At 42.2% G+C, this 17,095-nt stretch overlaps 1 protein-coding gene across 1 annotated transcript in view; it reads right to left on the bottom strand.

Moving 5' to 3' along the window:
- LOC147097002 (sodium channel protein type 8 subunit alpha-like) overlaps positions 1 to 17,095 on the bottom strand; it is a 243,430-nt gene that overhangs the window by 182,934 nt on the left and 43,401 nt on the right. Inside the window, exon 4 of the mRNA XM_085972723.1 lies at positions 9,241 to 9,359. Coding sequence (XP_085828849.1) covers positions 9,241 to 9,359 — 119 coding nt within the window. The remainder of the gene's footprint in view (positions 1 to 9,240; positions 9,360 to 17,095) is intronic.

The raw sequence follows: 17,095 nt of genomic DNA, 5'->3' as shown, positions 1-17,095 counted from the left end.
CGACATGACCCCACTAACTTATCTCGGGGTGAAGCTGGACCCCACGCTAACCTTTCACAACCACTAAAGGTAGCTGCCAAGACGAAGAGAAGGGTCAACCTGGTCCAGAAACTGGCAAGCACAAGCTGGGGAGCATCAGCGCTACGGACATCAGCGCTGACCCGTGTACTCCGTAGCTGAGTACTGTGCACCTATGGACCACAAGCAGCCACACTTGACTTGATGATGTCCAACTGAACACTTCAATGCGGTGGATCACTGGGACCTTTAAGTCGACCCCAACACCCTAGCTGCCCGTGCTGTCACACATCGCTCCTCCATCCATTTGCTGCGGTGCCGCAACACTCCGGGAAGTCCAGCGTATCGTGGGAAACGAACATCTCATCCACCAGGATCTCAACAACGTCCCTCACCACCGCTTGAAGTCACGCAAATCCTTTTGGACCCATGCGCTTAACCTTCGTATGCGAATCCAACCCTGATAATGCTTGGAAAGCCGAATGGAGTTCACAAGAAGTCACAGACACCTCGTGAAAGACCAGACGCGGAAGCCCCCCCCGGCTTCGGTCTTCCACAAAGCTTATGGACAACCCTGAACTGCATCCGCACAAACCATGGCAGATGCAGAGACTTGATGCACAAATGGATAATTGAAAACTCTCCAGGGTGCGACTGTGGTCACCCAGAACAGACCATGGAACATAGAACGACTCAATGCCCGATTCACAAATACAAAGGAGGCATCACAGCGACACACTCCGCTACCCCTGACGCAATTATCTGGCTCAACCACCTGAATATAAAATTATAGTTGTTGCCCTATATCTACATCAGCCAGACAAAGTAGTAACCAGTATAATTATCGAACATTTTGGTACTTCAGCTGTGCACTTATTGCAGTAAATGACTGAATGCCAGTAGAGAAAAGGCCGTTTTAACAACGAGGCCTTACAAGTGCTAATAAACACGGGAATGGAGCAATGGTGGAGCATTTTTGCCAAGACAGGTCAGTGATGCCTCCACAAATCACAAGATCTGGCAGCAATTAAAGAAGAAGGCGCACTATTTAAAGGAATGTCCAAATGTAAGGAATGAATATTATTGTACAGTAGGAACACAAGATGTATAGGGACATGAAGGAAAGTAGTAGTTAAAGGTATATGCAAAAAACACATGCAAAACACAGAAATATTACCAAAGTTGTAGCAAGCAGAGCATTAGGCCTGGCAATTAACCTGGGCCCATTGGGCCTAGATTTGGCACTGTCACCAGCACCACCCAAACTGAGAGGCCCGAGGATCAATGGAAATTGGTCCTCGGGCTTCATTAACATATTCGGAGTGAGCTGCTGGGGCTGGTCGCGCCTCCATGGGCATCTCGACCGAGTAAAGACTTCAACGTTGGGCCGCCTACCTTGCTGGAGTCCCGGGAGGGAGGGCGATCGTGATTCCTGTGGAGTCGGAGGAGCACTCTTGCTCCTCCAGTCTCCACAAGATGGGTTTTATAACAATTTTTTTTTTTTTTTTAAATCACTTATCTGGAGTTGGTGGCCGTGGGGGTCACTGAAGAATTCTGAGTGGGGTAGATCCGACACCTGCTCCGCTCAATGAATTTCTCAATGAGGTCCTTCAACAGGTGTTAAGCCCATAATTTACATATTGAAGGGGCATAATCTAAGGATAAGGGGTAAGCCATTTAGGACAGAAATGAGGAGGAATTTCTTCACCCAGAGAGTGGTGAACCTGTGGAATTCTCTACCACAGAAGGCAGTAGAGGCCAATTCATTAAATATATTCAAGAAGGAGTTGGATATATTTCTTAAGACTAAAGGGATCAAGGGATATGGGGAGAAAGCAGGGACAGGGTACTGAATTTGGATGATCAGCCATGATCGCATTGAATGGTGGAGCAGGCTCGAGGGGCCGAATGGCCTACTCCTGCTCCTATCTTCTATGTTTATATCTATGTTTCTATAACGCCTGTTCTAGTCATCCCCTAAAAAAAATGGCCTCACGAATTTGGCAGTGGGACCAATGCCAGTGAGGATTGGAGGCAGGCCACCCCACCGCTAAATTAGTATTTCAGGCGTAAAATGCTATCTACAGATTAAGGGGTGATTCAGTGGACCATTGGTTACACCACATACCTGCGTACCAACCTTTGCCACCCCAACTTGGACAGGCACCAGCACAGATGTACACACCATGGGAGAAGTAGATATCGATGACCATGAGAAAGCATAGTGTGGGGAAGGGTTAGCAATGATGGTTGATGAGAGGCCATCTGGTATGGGACACAGACCCAACATGTCGCAACAGTCAGGAGGAAACAAATCTTTAGGGGCTTGACTTGAAATGGACACTGGTACAGCACCAGCCACGCACTGAAGAGTCACTTGCCTCCTTGCACATGAAAGGCAGTCTAGGTAGGATGGAGGCTGCATGAATGATGGCATGGAGCACTGCACTTTGCCATAAATCTCGTGGCAACATTTGTGGCATCTGCAGTGGAGACATCGCTTACTTCAGCAATAGGTACAGTAGGAGCATCTCTTACGAAAATATAGCCATCCAAAATCCAAAACAAACAAAACATATGAAGCACACAAGAGAGGTAACACATAGCGGTTTTCTGATTGTAAATATGTGCAAAAGAAAAAATGAGCACTTATATAGCACCTTATCATGTCTTTCAGAAACATTTCAAAGCCCTTCCCATATAATGAATTGCAGGTGAAACAAAGAATGAAAAGTAAAGTAAGCATGCTTAATTGCAGAGCTGACTGAAAGAGTTGGGCTTTGGGACTCTTGTGCACCTGTTGCTGTGCTTTGAAGTTTATGTAGCTGGGTGTATAGTGAGATAGGGCCTCAAGTGTCTCGTTAATGAAGCAGTACATGAAAAAGCGTCTGTTTCCAGAGATGCCCATTGCGAGTGTCTCAAAGGTCCCTGTGGCACCAAAGTTGAGGGCAGTGCTAATCTTCGTAGTCCAGTGTGGACGGTTGACTGTCCCTGTAGGTCTTTGTGGACCAGGGGTCTCACCTCAGTAATAGCCTCCCTGGTGACCCTGAACCTCCTCATGTTCTACTTCTCCGCAAGGCCCAGGCAGCAGACTTTGGTGCAGTATACTACTGCCTGGGGGCAATACCTGCAGAAAGTGGAGGGCCTCCTATGCTTAAGGAGCACCATTGCCTCCTCCTTTATTGTGATATAGTGTCACTGTCCTTAGGCACAAAGCCCCTCTCATGGCTATGTCTCACTGCTATGGTGATACTTTCAAATCACCCCCTTCATTAAACTCTCAAACATCTACTTTGACCTGAAGTGATATACTGACTTGTCAATGCAGCTCTGCAACAGAATGCTGCACAAGTTCATCATTAAATGACAATTTAGCCATAGCAGGTTAAATTGGCCTTTTTTACTCCTTTGTTTGAGGGATAGGAATGCTCAGAGGACAAATGATAAACACGGGCAAATCAGGGGAGATTTTTCTGAGGATCACCTATATCCTAGATGTGAGTATCAGAAAATTGGGCAGGTCGGAGCCCATGCATGCAAAGGAACCTGCCCCATTTGCTTGCATTCATTTAAATGGATGGAAAATCAGGCAAATTCCTTTACAGACGTGCGCTCCAATGAATTTCAAATATTGGCTGTGCCCAGACGATCCTGGGAAAGAACCAGGACAATATCCCCCATCATTTGTTGTTGTTTTCTTCCAACATTCTTTGCTCAGATATGCTTTTTTACTAAGATGAGTGAACACGAGAATAGTGGATCCTAGATTAGTCTGCAGGCTTTACAAGAGACAAAACTAGCACTTGGAAAGAACCAGTCCATCGCAGGTAACAGCCTTTCTGCACACCTGTAGAAAAATACAATGATCCTAAGAGATGCTTTGACTTTAAGCAATTGATTTGGCCCTGGTTGGTTTGTGCAGAAACCCAGTCATCTTGACTATTAGAATGAAAATGCAATTGTTATGAACCTTCTACCTTGCCACCACTAATGTTGAAACTGGACAATTTGAAAGCGTTTTATATCCCATGACAGGGGATAGTGATTACGACAGGCTGTTCAATCTGTTTTACCATACAATGTTGAGAAAGTGGCCAATTTGAGAGAAGGGCTCAACTTTTGCCGTACAATTATTTGGTACTCAAATGTACTGACTACTTGTTATTACTTGCAGAATCTCCAGATAAACAGTTTTGTCACTATTCTCTCAGAAAACACAAGTTAATGTGCGATCTGAAAAAGTGAACAACCATTTGATTAATACTGCATTGATGGGATCAAGCTACGCACAGTTGGCTGGTTCCAAGTGTTAAGGTTGTCACTTAGCTAAAGATACATCAATACAAGGAGATCAAGTAATGGATTACTTCAACTGCTCTGGAGTATTTGGTGCATTGAAGGAATCATTACCAGTCCAAGCACTACCTAAGCATCAAGACCAGGATGAATGTGTACCATATCTGTGTGCCCTGTCCTACTGCGTGTCACAATCTTTGCCCTTGATTCAAGTACACAAAAAGAAAAAGATGCATTTTAAAGCAAAATGCCTACAAATGGATTCCAATCACGCATGGGTAAGACAAAGTGAACGTTGAAACAGCGTACCAGCATAGTATAGAAAATCCTACTAGCTGAATGACCCCTTGCCTCAGGTTTCCATAATCTCAGCATTTCAAAGTAAAAGGAAGAGCTATTAGACAAATCTAACAAGCCAATGGAGTTGGAAAATTGGAGGCAGTATGAAACACTACTTGCCTCCACTGCCTTCCTGGGCAGTAAAGGTAAATAGCACCAGCAAATTCAAGAAGGAACTAGATAGATAAATCAGCAGAGAATGCAATTGAGTGGTATGAAAGATAAAGTAGTACATTTTTTTTTAACTTTGAGACTGTCCAGATGGACTTCAACATCTTTAGGCCCTGTACATTCCTATTGTTCCTAAAAGTCTGTTGATTTAGAATGTTAATACATTGAATATTCTCTTAAAAACAAATTGACAAGAGAAAAATATTTCCAGTAATTCGAATGTGAAATATGAAAATATAATAAAAATATAACATGGTTTTCTTTTTGGCAAATAAAGTGATAAGTGTGTGAAAAATACATTAAATGTTAACTGAAATTCAAAATCTACCTCAGAAAAATCTAAAGGCTAATGCATTCAATGCTGGGACAAAGTGTTCAACCACAACAAATGTGATTTACTCATGGGGAAGCTAAGGCACAATGTTGCTTGTTATGGCAACCTGTCTGTTCCAAATATCATCTGACTGACTGATGTTTGCAAGTTGAAATATAATGCACAAGTTATACACGCTTCTAACCATGAAGTATCATTTATATCTGTGTCAACAGGGTCCTGGTTGAATGGAAGAAAAACTGGAAGGTGCTATGACGGAAGATTTCATGTATGCATTATGGGTAACAGAACCATAAACGTGTTTATAATGAATGCATTTAGGAGTTTGCTACACTTAGGGCACAGAGGAAATCATCTCCCCCTCCTCCTGCAGTGTTAATATTAAACAAAGTGTGATATACAAGAGGGTGGGCAGATGCTCTGAAAACTTTTATATAAATTCAGGTGTTCTTGGAACATGATATGCATGTAAATGATCTACAGCTTTTTATGTGTTTTAATTCATTCAGAGGGGTGAAGGAATTTTGTCAGTTGATTTGCTCACCCGAGAGGCTTGCATGTGTACTCTTTTCCCCAGATTGAACAAAGTGGGAGTGCCACACAGCATATGATGATCAAGATGCAATTTTGCCTGCCCACTCACTCTGTTGTTAAATCGAAGGGTATGCATTTTCCTGCACTTTTCACATAATGAAGTGATAGACTGGAGAGTGCAACATTTTGCAAAACCGCCATAAGAAGTTTCAGGAATTAGTTTGCTTCAATAGGGGAAGAAAGGGGTAAAGAATTTGTGCTACATTTTTTGTAGCTACGGCACAAAAATTATACAGTAGAGCAGGGATGTCCAAACATTGAGGCTCCTGAGCCCTCGCAATCTGGTCGTCAAAGCCCCGGCAACTCAGTTCTATTTGTGGTTATAATAGTTCTTACTTGGTGGTTTGTCCCGATTTGAATTTTGTGCGGTTTTGAAAGGATTATTCTTCCTCCTACAACAACGTGCATTTATATAGCGCCTTTAACATAGGAAAACATCCCAAGGTGCTTCACCGGAGCGTTAACAGACAAAAATTGACACCAAGCCAAAGGACAACATATTTGGACAGGAGACTAATAGCTTTGTCAAAGAGGTTTTAAGGAACGTCTTAAAAGGAAGAGGGGCAGAGGGGTTTGGGGAGGGAATTTCAGAGCGGAGGGCCTAGACGGCTGAAGGCGCAGCTGCCAATGGTGGGCGAAGGAAATCGGGATGCACAAGAGTTCAGCGTTGGAAGAGCACACAGAGTTCTCGGAGGGTTGTAGGGCTGGAGGAGGTTACAGAGATTGGGAGGGGTGAGGCCATGGAGGGAATTGAACAGGAGGATGAGAATTTGAAAAATCGAGACATTGCTGGACTGGGAGCCAATGTAGATCAGCGAGCACCTGGGTGATGGGTGAACGGGACTCGGTGCACGTTACGATACGGGCAGCAGAGTTTTGGATGAGTTTAAGTTTATGGCGGGTGGAAGATGGGAGGTCGGCCAGGAGTGCGTTGGAACCGTCGAGTTTAGAGGTAGCAAAGGCAGGGATGAGGGTTTCAGCAGCAGATGGGCTGAGGACTCTATGTCCCCTCCATCACAAGATCGCCTACTTCCACCTCTGTTCTTGGCACTATTGCCTCATTGGTGGATGAATCCTAAATCAGAACACTTAGATTTGTTAATGTTAGCAACTTGAGATATATGGGAAGAACAGGAACAGGAATTTAAACTTTATATGTGGCCCTCAAGGTTCCACAGTATGCACCTAAGTGGCCTACAAAGACAAAACCGCTTGGACACACCTGCAATAGGGGCTACCCCAAAGGCTCAGTGAATAAACACACTGCATGGCATGGAACTGGCCTTTACAGTCCAGGAAAGTTTCAGGTTTGATCACGGATTTGGGCTGAGTTAGTTAATCTCAGCCGGAATTTTGGGGGGGGGGGGGGGCGCGTGGGGGTGGGTATTGGCATAGTTTCCATATACTAGGCAACAAGGAAACCTTGGGTCTGCGTTATAACCCCCTGATTACTAATCAGCTTTAATGTACGTGAATGGTGGGAGAAGACAGGGTCAGGCGTGGTTGCATGCCCGCCACAGTCAGCTAGCCTGCCAACATTCACTTTCTCTAGGGTCACACATGAGGAACGGCCACATGGATGAGATGAGAGAGAGAAGCTGGTACAAGACAGGGGAAGAGGGGAAATTGGAAAAGAATATTTTCCAGAAAATATTAGCAGGTGACAGGAATATTATTTGCAGAATTATATTCCAATCCTTGCATTTATTAACTCGTATAAATACTGGCAGCAGGAAATTGGCCAAACATCCTTCCAAACACAGAGACTAGCAAATTAGTTCCTCTATCAGAGTGTGTGTCATATTGAGGTGTGAACTTTTGCCTTGAATATAATAGTTTCAACTGAGGCCTGGGGCCATTATAGAACAGAATATTGCAACCTACAAGCAAAGACAGTGGATATGCTTGTGTTTCACACTGATGCTGCAGTGTAAATGCAGTATGAATCAAGAGTCAGGGCTCGATCTGGCATCAGAATGAGGTGGACGAAGATGTCTCACTGCTTCATTCTGAAGTCAGTTTTGGCTTGTGAAGTAACTTACATTCCCTCACCTAGTTTAGTTGGTGCAAAGCCTTGCACTAACATTAAACTTGGAGTGAGAATGCACTGGCTAAAAAGAAGTCTTCTGCGACATGACTCCAATCATCAGTTGTGTTAACAGGGACAGGAAAGAATGACTCCAGGACATAACAGGAGTTATGTGACTTTGAATATTAGCGCACAAATGCGGAATGGATTTGCATGAAATTCCATTGTCTGCTATTCCGCCAATCCATTTAAAACAAATAGTTTAATGCCTCCAAATCAAATGAAGGAAGTTTATATGATTTGAACATTTGTTCGCAAATATTTAAAGAGTCCAATTTGAAGGCACAAGAGCAAAACAAAAGATCAACAACTGGAAAAAATATGGAAAACTGCAATGAAAAAAGTTAAAGATGGGGGGGGAGGGGAGATTGTTTTGAAGGATGTGAGAGATATCGCGCACAATTATTTAAATCATTTGATCCTTCAAACTGTGTTCCAGCTTTCCAGCCAGTCATTATAGTTTCTATATTATAAAAGGAAGGTTAATTGCAGTTACTTGTTTATACCAGAATAACATTTTCCATATTTAATGGAGATGCCATCTTGGTGATGAAGAATTCCTTGGGTTGCTATGTGTAGTAAAATCATAATCATGTTCTTTTTGAATATATTTACAATATCACTTCACAGTGACCAGAGCAACTCTACCCCAATATCTTGTTCCAATTACTGATGCTGTTTTGCTTCTGAACATTTATTTTCAAGAGAATGGTTATAATTTGAACATTCTAAGCCCAAATCATGCAACACGCTGATTAACACTCAAACTGCCTCCAGCTCCATTGGATCCAAACCACAAAGGAATACTGTGCACCATTAAATACATTTTTTCACCTCCACTAGATTAATTTTAAATGTGCAGTATAAACAGAATACATTATGAAAAGCCGTGGGATATGGTTTATATCCCACTCATGGTTTCACCACTCATAAGTTATCATGTCAGCCTCACGTGAAATATAAAACCTATGCCACGGAATTTCATAATGTGCCCTCTCTACCTTCCGTCACCTTGTCATTATGAAATATGGTTAAATTTGCTCCAATTGGTCACAAAATTATTTTACAATGTCCCTGTATTAATATTTCATATGCATAGCTAAAACATTTATAATAGCACAATATACTGGAAAACTGTTTATATGTACTGCATAAGAAATTAGGGAAAAAAATCTACAAGTCACCTTATTTGGATAGAAGAGGTTAGATATACGATTACTTACTGCATGATGAGCACAAGTTTGGACTTGGCAACAAATTGCATGCAACCTGACTTTGCATTTAATTTGCTGATAAAAAGATAAGACGACGCAAAGCACAACATAGTACGTTCAAAACTGCCCGATTATCATCCACTAATACAAAAGAAAAGCACCATAGAAAACACTAAAAAGGATATGAATGTATCAAAATTTTAATAGCGAATCTCCTCAGTGGATTCAAAGGGCCTAAAATGTACATGGCAGGTGTGGCACTAAATCGGAAGATAGCTTTTCCTCTGTTTAGTACTATAAAGGTCTGTGAGGAGAAAAAGAGGAAAAATTGTTACACAGATTGCAAACACAATATGTTCAACACATTTTCATGCAGTAGGTAAGTTGGTAAATGTTACTTCAACGGACAGCTTGGAGAAAGCGGAAGAAAACATTTCTAATGGCTAGTTCTGCGATATTTTCAATGCGCTGCATCAAACAAACATTTTCAAAGTGAAGTAAGAAGCATTTAGATGAATATGACAAGGGAAAATGTCAAACTTGCATTGAGAATCGCTTAACTTGGAAATGAGTTATTACTAAGGTCATATGGTTTAATGCACAGCAGTTGGGAATCTGATATGATCAAAGGTGGGCTTCGGGTCTATACAGAAAAGGTTAAGTGAAAAGAGGACTATTGCTTGTATAATAAAAACAGCAAATGCTGGAAATACTCAGCAGGTCAGGCAGCCTCTGTGGAGAGAGAAACAGAGAGCTCTTGCTGTTGAACTGCTGAGTAAGGAACATCGTGCAAGCAGAGGGGGGGACACACATAACTTAGAAGTGACAACACTGCATCAAGTTGTGCAGGTGCCCCTCAAACACAGAATAAATTCAAACAGAAATTTTTTTTTTCTTCATACCACAACTGTATGTTCAATTGCAGATTTGAAGCTCATTTTTCCATCATTTTCTTAACTATTCGAGGAGTTTCATGGCAGGCAACTTTATGTACGACACAAAGATTAAAGGCATTATACAAATGGTGGGAACAGTATAATTTTTTTTAAATTCACTAACACTAGCAGAATTGTATCCCACTGACTTCACAAAATAGTTTTGGATAAAGAAGGCCGTTCAATCCTTTTGATCTCATCCTTCCAGAAAATACTAATCCTACTGTCTTCCCCATTATAGTATCTTGCTGTTTTTTGAAATGAGTCCAATGTCTTGGCTTCAACCACCCTTCCTGCCAATCTGTTCCCATTGTTGCTCACCTTCTGTGTAAAGACTTCACACACACAATTGTGGTATCAAATATTACACCTTTCTTGATAATGTTCAGCCGAATTCTTGTAAATTAACACGGTTGTGGTATATTATGAAAGGCATAAATGAATATTTCCACATTAATGGAGGCTGATCAGTCCAAATTTAATTATAAAGACGATTGATCAGGATTAATTCCATATGGAAGCGACAGGCAATGTTCCACAGCTTTTCTGTAAGAAGATTCAAGTGCATAGGCTTGCACAAGCTCACTGCATTTTTGCTTTAAATTTTTTGGTCATTTTTTTGTGCGCAACAAGGCGAAGGATGTTAGTGCTGGGGAATGGAACACTTCACTTGAGACAGTTAGTGCCAGCATCAATCACTTACAGATCAGGTATGCACACCCAAACACAGAGCAAAGCTTCCTTTACCCTGCTGCAACCTCAAGAGCACCCACTACTGCACCAGTATGGTATTTCAGTTTCCCACAACATTTGATCTCATGACCAGCGACTTGAGTGTGCCAATTAGGGCCAAATCACGGGCGCTTTTGTGCTGTGGGCCCAATCTGCTGCATCTTTAACCATTTTTCCACCACAGATATAATACAGTTACAATAATTCAGTTCATTCCCAGGATATTAAAATGATTAAGTGTTAACATGTCAGAAAACATGCAGCCATCAATTCTTGGCCATTTGAAAAATATAGCATATGAAATTGATCAACATTTGCAGTTTGACATGACTCATCATCTTCTGTACATTTTCATAGAAAGACTTGCATTTATATAGCGCCTTTCACAACCACCAGACGCCCCAAAGCACTTTACAGCCAATTAAGTATTTTTGAAGTGGAGTCACTGTTGTAATGTGGGAAATGCCAATTTGCGCACAGCAAGCTCCCACAAACAGCAATGTGAAAATGACCAGATAATCTGTTTTAGTGATGTTGATTGAGGGATAAATATTGGCCGGGACACCGGGGAGAACTCCCCTGCTCTTCTTCGAATAGTGCCATGGGATCTCTTAAACCCACCTGAAAGAGCAGATGGGACCTCGATTTAACGTCACATCCAAAAGACGGCACCTCCGACAGTGCAGCACTCCCTCAGCACTGCACTGGGAGTGTCAGCCTAGCTTGATGTGCTTAAGTCCCTGGAGTGGGACTTGAACCCACAACCTTCTGACTCAGAGGCGACTGAGCCACTAGCTGGCATGTCATTAAGAACCTCTCCAAAATCATAAAGTTAAAAGAATTTATAATGCAAGTCAGTTGAAAGATTTTGAATTTGTTCATATTAAAGCCACAATCTTTGTTTTAAAACTGTGATGTAGCAAATAATGACATGTAGCTGTTCAGCAGCCTGTATCATTTTGGAACAGTATTTCATCAAAATAATACCACGGGCTGTTAAAGTAGTTCAATATAATTACTTACGTCTTTATATGTATTGCTTTAGTTACCTTGAAATTCGCAGCTGTGCATCAGGGTGACCATTCGTCGGGTTAGTCCATTTTTGGGGCTAGTCACCCAGTAATTTTGAGAAACGGCAAACTAAACAGTAACAGTCCATTTTTCCAATGCTGAACTTTGAAAATTGGCGGTGCATATGCAAGAGCGAACCATTTTTGCATTTGCGCATCTGCAAGCAGACCATTCCACGTTTGCACGTGATCATAGCCGATTCACGTATGCGCATAGCTTTTTTTTTTAAATGCCCTCACCCATCTAGTTTTAGACTGGGCAAAAGATGGCTAATCTATTGCATTGGAGTCTGAATGCAGCACTGCTAGCAAACACCGCCTCTGCCCCAATCAACTATCTAGTGCTGGTGAGCATCAGGACTATATTAACATGATATAGGGTGTCACCTATCTACTTTCAGACTGGACAGTCCAATCGGAGAGGTGTGTCTAGAAATTTCTAAAGTAAAATCCAGACACCAAAAATCGTTTGTGCCCCATATTGTGGAGGTGTCAGTTACTAAGGTTTTCAATGAATTTATCAGCAGCGAAGGAAACCTCAGATCTCAAGCCAAGAGCCCACCCTCTGCCCTTCCAGTAAGGTAGACTTTTGGTGTCAACGCTGCTGTTCCAAGATGGTACAGAAGCAGCACTACGTTGCTTATTTTTAAAGTTTACAATGATGCGGACAGACAGCAAGTGCTGACAGTGCAGGGGCTTTGGCCAATTTTCCATCATACATCAAAAAAGAAAAACCTCTTTTGTAAACATCAAACCGAGATAGTCGGTCAGTTCAATCCCAAGTGCCATTTGCAGCCATTCTTTATCAACACAGCAGCCCAAATACAATGGCAATGTCATAATACTATATTAGGAACATGTTAAGGTGAACTTTTAAATATTATTGCTGATGAATTAAAAAGTAAATTCTAATGTGGCATGTCAAATGACCCTTTTCAATGTCAGAAGCACTGTTATAAAATGTTACCCAGCAGAGCTAAACCTCCAAGAGTTGGCACTGGTGACTGGCAGTTGTTGAATAAACTGTTTCACAAAGGCAAGAACACACACACAAGGTTGAAATTTAGAAACCGTACCCCATACTGTGTTTAAACAATAAAATAATGACAAATAGTGGCCTGTCAGCTAATGCTGCCACAAGATCCTTCCAAGATAGAGAAAGCTTGTTACTTGATATATAATCCATCTCTCACCTGTAGCATCCTAACTCACTTGTCTCTCTTTATTAATGCTACTATAAAAGTCACTATTCTGATTTATATTCATTTTCTTTCCCCACGAACCACCTTACACATGCTTCCTCCACCCTGAATCCTCAGTCTTGAAGTCAACGCTCATCAAACAATCCTCTATTCTAACACATTTATCAGGACCTCAAAACTGCAGAACTCTGTACTGCCCTCAGTCTTCCCTCCCCCGACTATCTACAGGCTTACAAAACCCAAACCAGTCATGACTTAACTACTGCTTCTTAATTTAGACCATCTTTTCTCCTCTTGTTATCTTGACAATAGGCCCTTCAGCCTGACTTCTCAAAAAAAATGCAGATCACTATGCATTAAGTTTCACTTATGTTAACACCGCTAGTATGAATTCAGATTTTTCTTTGGAGGGAACGGGTAGATTGTTTTTGCATGAACAGCCGATGCACAACATAGCGCCACATACCGAATGTGCAAGAGAACTCAATTAGCATTTAACGCAGTGAATTTTTCACAAGGGAGTTTCAGGCTTCAAAAAACCTTTTGGCCAGGAAAACAAGGAGTTGCGTACAATGATTGCGGGACATCAAAGATAGCAAATTTCAGAGTGAAGACTTGCATTTATATAGCATCTTAGCACATACAACAGTTACTTTGAAGTGCAGTGACTGTCATTATGTAGGCAAATGCGGCAGCCATTTTGCGCACAGCGAGATCCCGCAGTAGTGTTGAGAAATGTTGGGCAGCAAACTTCCTGCTTTCCCCCCGCCCCCCAAATAGTGCCATGGGCTCTTTAACGCCCACCTGAACCACAGGCAAACAAGGGTCTTGGTTTAACATTTCATCCACCGGATGGCATGTCTGACAGTGCAGCACTTCCTCAGTACTGCACTGAAGTGTCAGTCTAGATTATGTGCTCAAGACCTGGAGAGGGGCTTGAATCCACAACTTTGATTCAGAGGCGAGAGTGCTACCAACTGAGCCAAGCTGAATGATTGCATTCAGGCAGAAAGGTGACCTTGGAAATACCAAAGTTTAAAAAGACCGAGTGAAATGCTCTCGACTGGGAAAATAGGATCAGATATTTGAGATTTTTTTTTTTTTTTTTTTTTTAAATCCTTCTCCCAATGGTTCAGTTGGTAACTACACTGCTCATTGCTGTACTGAGCCATATAAACCAGGATGATCCCAGGTCTGATTCCCCAGTCCCCACTGAATTAGTTTATCTCAGTAGGAGTGCTACAATTGGCCTCAGCACCATTGGGCAGGGTTCCTGTCCCGGATTGTTGCCTGGTGACTGCTGCTGAGGAGTGCATGTGTGTGAATGTTGGGACAGGATCAGGCTGGGCTGTGATGATCCCCTTCACCCACCTGAACAGCCTACCAACACTCAAGAGTGGTGACGTGGGCCTGGTACTGGAGGGTTGTCAACTCCTATGACTGTACCCAGCATAAGTCTGCGCCTTTGAAAGAGATGGCAAGAAAATTAGAGGCTGGCAAACAGACAAAATAAATAATTTGCGAATTAATGGTCATCCTCACTTATTTAATGAGTGTGATCTCACCATTTAATATGTAGGATTCAGTTTGTACAGTGAGAATTGTGGAATCAGTAATTTTTATTACATTTTCCTTTGAAACTTATAGAAACACCTGTATCCCATCATATTACAGAGCTGCAGAAATGGCAGACCTGACTCAAATCTGGACCTTACCTACCTTATTCTGGATCAAAGATTTCAATATGATTTGCACTGTCTGATACAAAAAGGTTCATTTTCACAATTTCCCTTTACTAACACAGTCTATTTTGCTTTGCACAGTTTAAAGCACAAGGAAAACAAATAAACTGTTCCTAAACTGTGTACCCCATTGTGAGACACGGTATGACATTGTAGTTGAAGGGCTCATTAATCAATACGAGCCTTGATGTTCAATTATTGTGGACCTCAGGTAGACTTGTTCTTAGCCCCATGGACCCCACCACAATATCATTATGAGCCCGGGTTAGATTTTCTAAAACAGTGGTAGAAACGGCGAGATACCCAAAGCATCTTCGAGAAAGTACCGGCCATTTATTGTGCAAGTCACTAAAGCTGCTTCTCCTGGTGACTCAGTGGATATAAATACACTAGCTGGTATCCTACTGAGTTGTACAGTCCACAAAGGTCTCGGGTTTGATACTTGGTCTGCAGTGAATTATCTGATCTCAACCAAAACAGCGGTTACATTACAATGACATCAACAACTCTGGGGTAGGAAGGGAGAAAGAAAAAAAAAATCAGGCAGCGTTCTCACTCCTAACGGTTACCCAGTGATGTCTGTTCTGAGCGTGTGTGGATGTGTGTCAGTTGAGGACATAGTTAAAACAGCCTGCGTACACTTACCATCTAAGCTCACGCATGAAGAACAGCCTCAAGGGCAAGGTACTGGAAGGAGGAGCCCATGACATCGTACCCCAAGAATCAAAATTGGCACAGAGGGCATCTAACCCTCAGTTCTTTGCCAATTATCCCCAATCAGCATATCGGCCAGAACTGAAGGTGCTAGTCTGCTAAAAGATGGTTTTCCTCTCCTTGCTGTCTGTTGTGAATATAGTGACGTTTTCACAATGAATTTAACCAAAGCAATCGAGAGAGTGTGCAGATTTCAGGCAGAAATCCTCTGGAGTACAAGTCATACTTTCCTGAATCTGAACTCTGACATAAAAAAAAATGCAATACTTGGTTTCCTAGCCATAAAACTGGAAAAAGCAAATTTTGGGGAACATTACAATGTTAACATTTCTTCCAGCATCACATGAAATCCCAAAAATCCAAATGTGAGATTTGAATCCTCAGGAGGATATTGGGAGCATATCTTCATTAAAAATAAAATATTATGGCTTGGATATTACTAGGGATAGACAGGAAATACATTTCTTTTAAGTGCAAGAACAAATGTGAATTTGAAAAGGAAATTAATTTATCTATTAAGCCTCCAATAATAGTCTGAATAAGGCAGGATGAATTTTGTCTCAAAATGGCAACATTACTCCTTTTATACATCATTCCCCACACCTGACTTTTGATGGGTATGGCCCCGTTGACACCGATAGGAAAACAGTACCTCACCCAAATTATCATTCATCATCTACGAGCCCTGACAGCAAACATTTGCAGGTCATTCAACTGTGGGTGAAGTAGAGGAAAGGTCAATACTGTCCTCGCCTAATGTCAACACACGCACTTTCCAGCAAGGCAGAGAGGGGGGGCCACTGGTAGCGATCAAGGGAGGAACCCTAGCTGATTAATTCCCCTCCCCAGCTACAATACACTGCACATAGAAACATAGAAGCAGGAGTAGGCCATTCGGCCCCTTGAGCCTGCTCCGCCATTCAATGAGATCATGGCTGATCATCCAAATTCAGTACTCGGTCCCAGCTTTCTCCCCATATCCCTTGATCCCTTTAGCCTTAAGAAAAATATCCAACTCCTTCTTGAATATATTTAATGAATTGGCCTCTACTACCTTCTGTGGTAGAGAATTCCACAGGTTCACCACTCTCTGGGTGAAGAAATTCCTCCTCATCTCTGTCCTAAATGGCTTACCCCTTATCCTTAGACTGTGACCCCTGGTTCTGGATTCCCTGAACATCGGGAACATCCTTCCTGCATCTAGTCTGTCCAGTCCTGTCAGAATTTTAAAAGTTTCAATGAGATCCCCTCTCATTCTTCTAAACTCCAGCGAATACAAGCCCAATCGACCCAGTCTCTCCTCATACGTCATTCCTGCCATCCCAGGTATCAGTCTGGTGAATCTTCGCTGAACTCCATCCATGGCAAGAACATCCTTCCTCAGATAAGGCGACCAAAACTGCACACAATACTCAAGATGTGGTCTCACCAAGGCCCTGTACAACTGCAGCAAGACATCCTTGTTCCTGTACTCGAACCCTCTCGCTACGAAGGCCAACATACCATTTGCCTTCTTAACCGCCTGCTGCACCTGCATGCTTACCTTCAGCGGTTGGTGCACAAGGGCACCCAGGTCTCGTTACACTTCCCCTTCTCCCAATCTATTGCCATTCAGATAATAATCTGCCTTCCTGTTTTTGCCACC

This window comes from Somniosus microcephalus, chromosome 33, assembly GCF_052327205.1.
Source record: "Somniosus microcephalus isolate GS21.2 chromosome 33, FLI_Smic_1.0, whole genome shotgun sequence".
Lineage (NCBI taxonomy): Eukaryota > Metazoa > Chordata > Chondrichthyes > Squaliformes > Somniosidae > Somniosus > Somniosus microcephalus.
The sequence above is the reverse complement of the archived record's forward strand: the minus strand, read 5'-3'. Positions and strand labels throughout refer to the sequence as shown.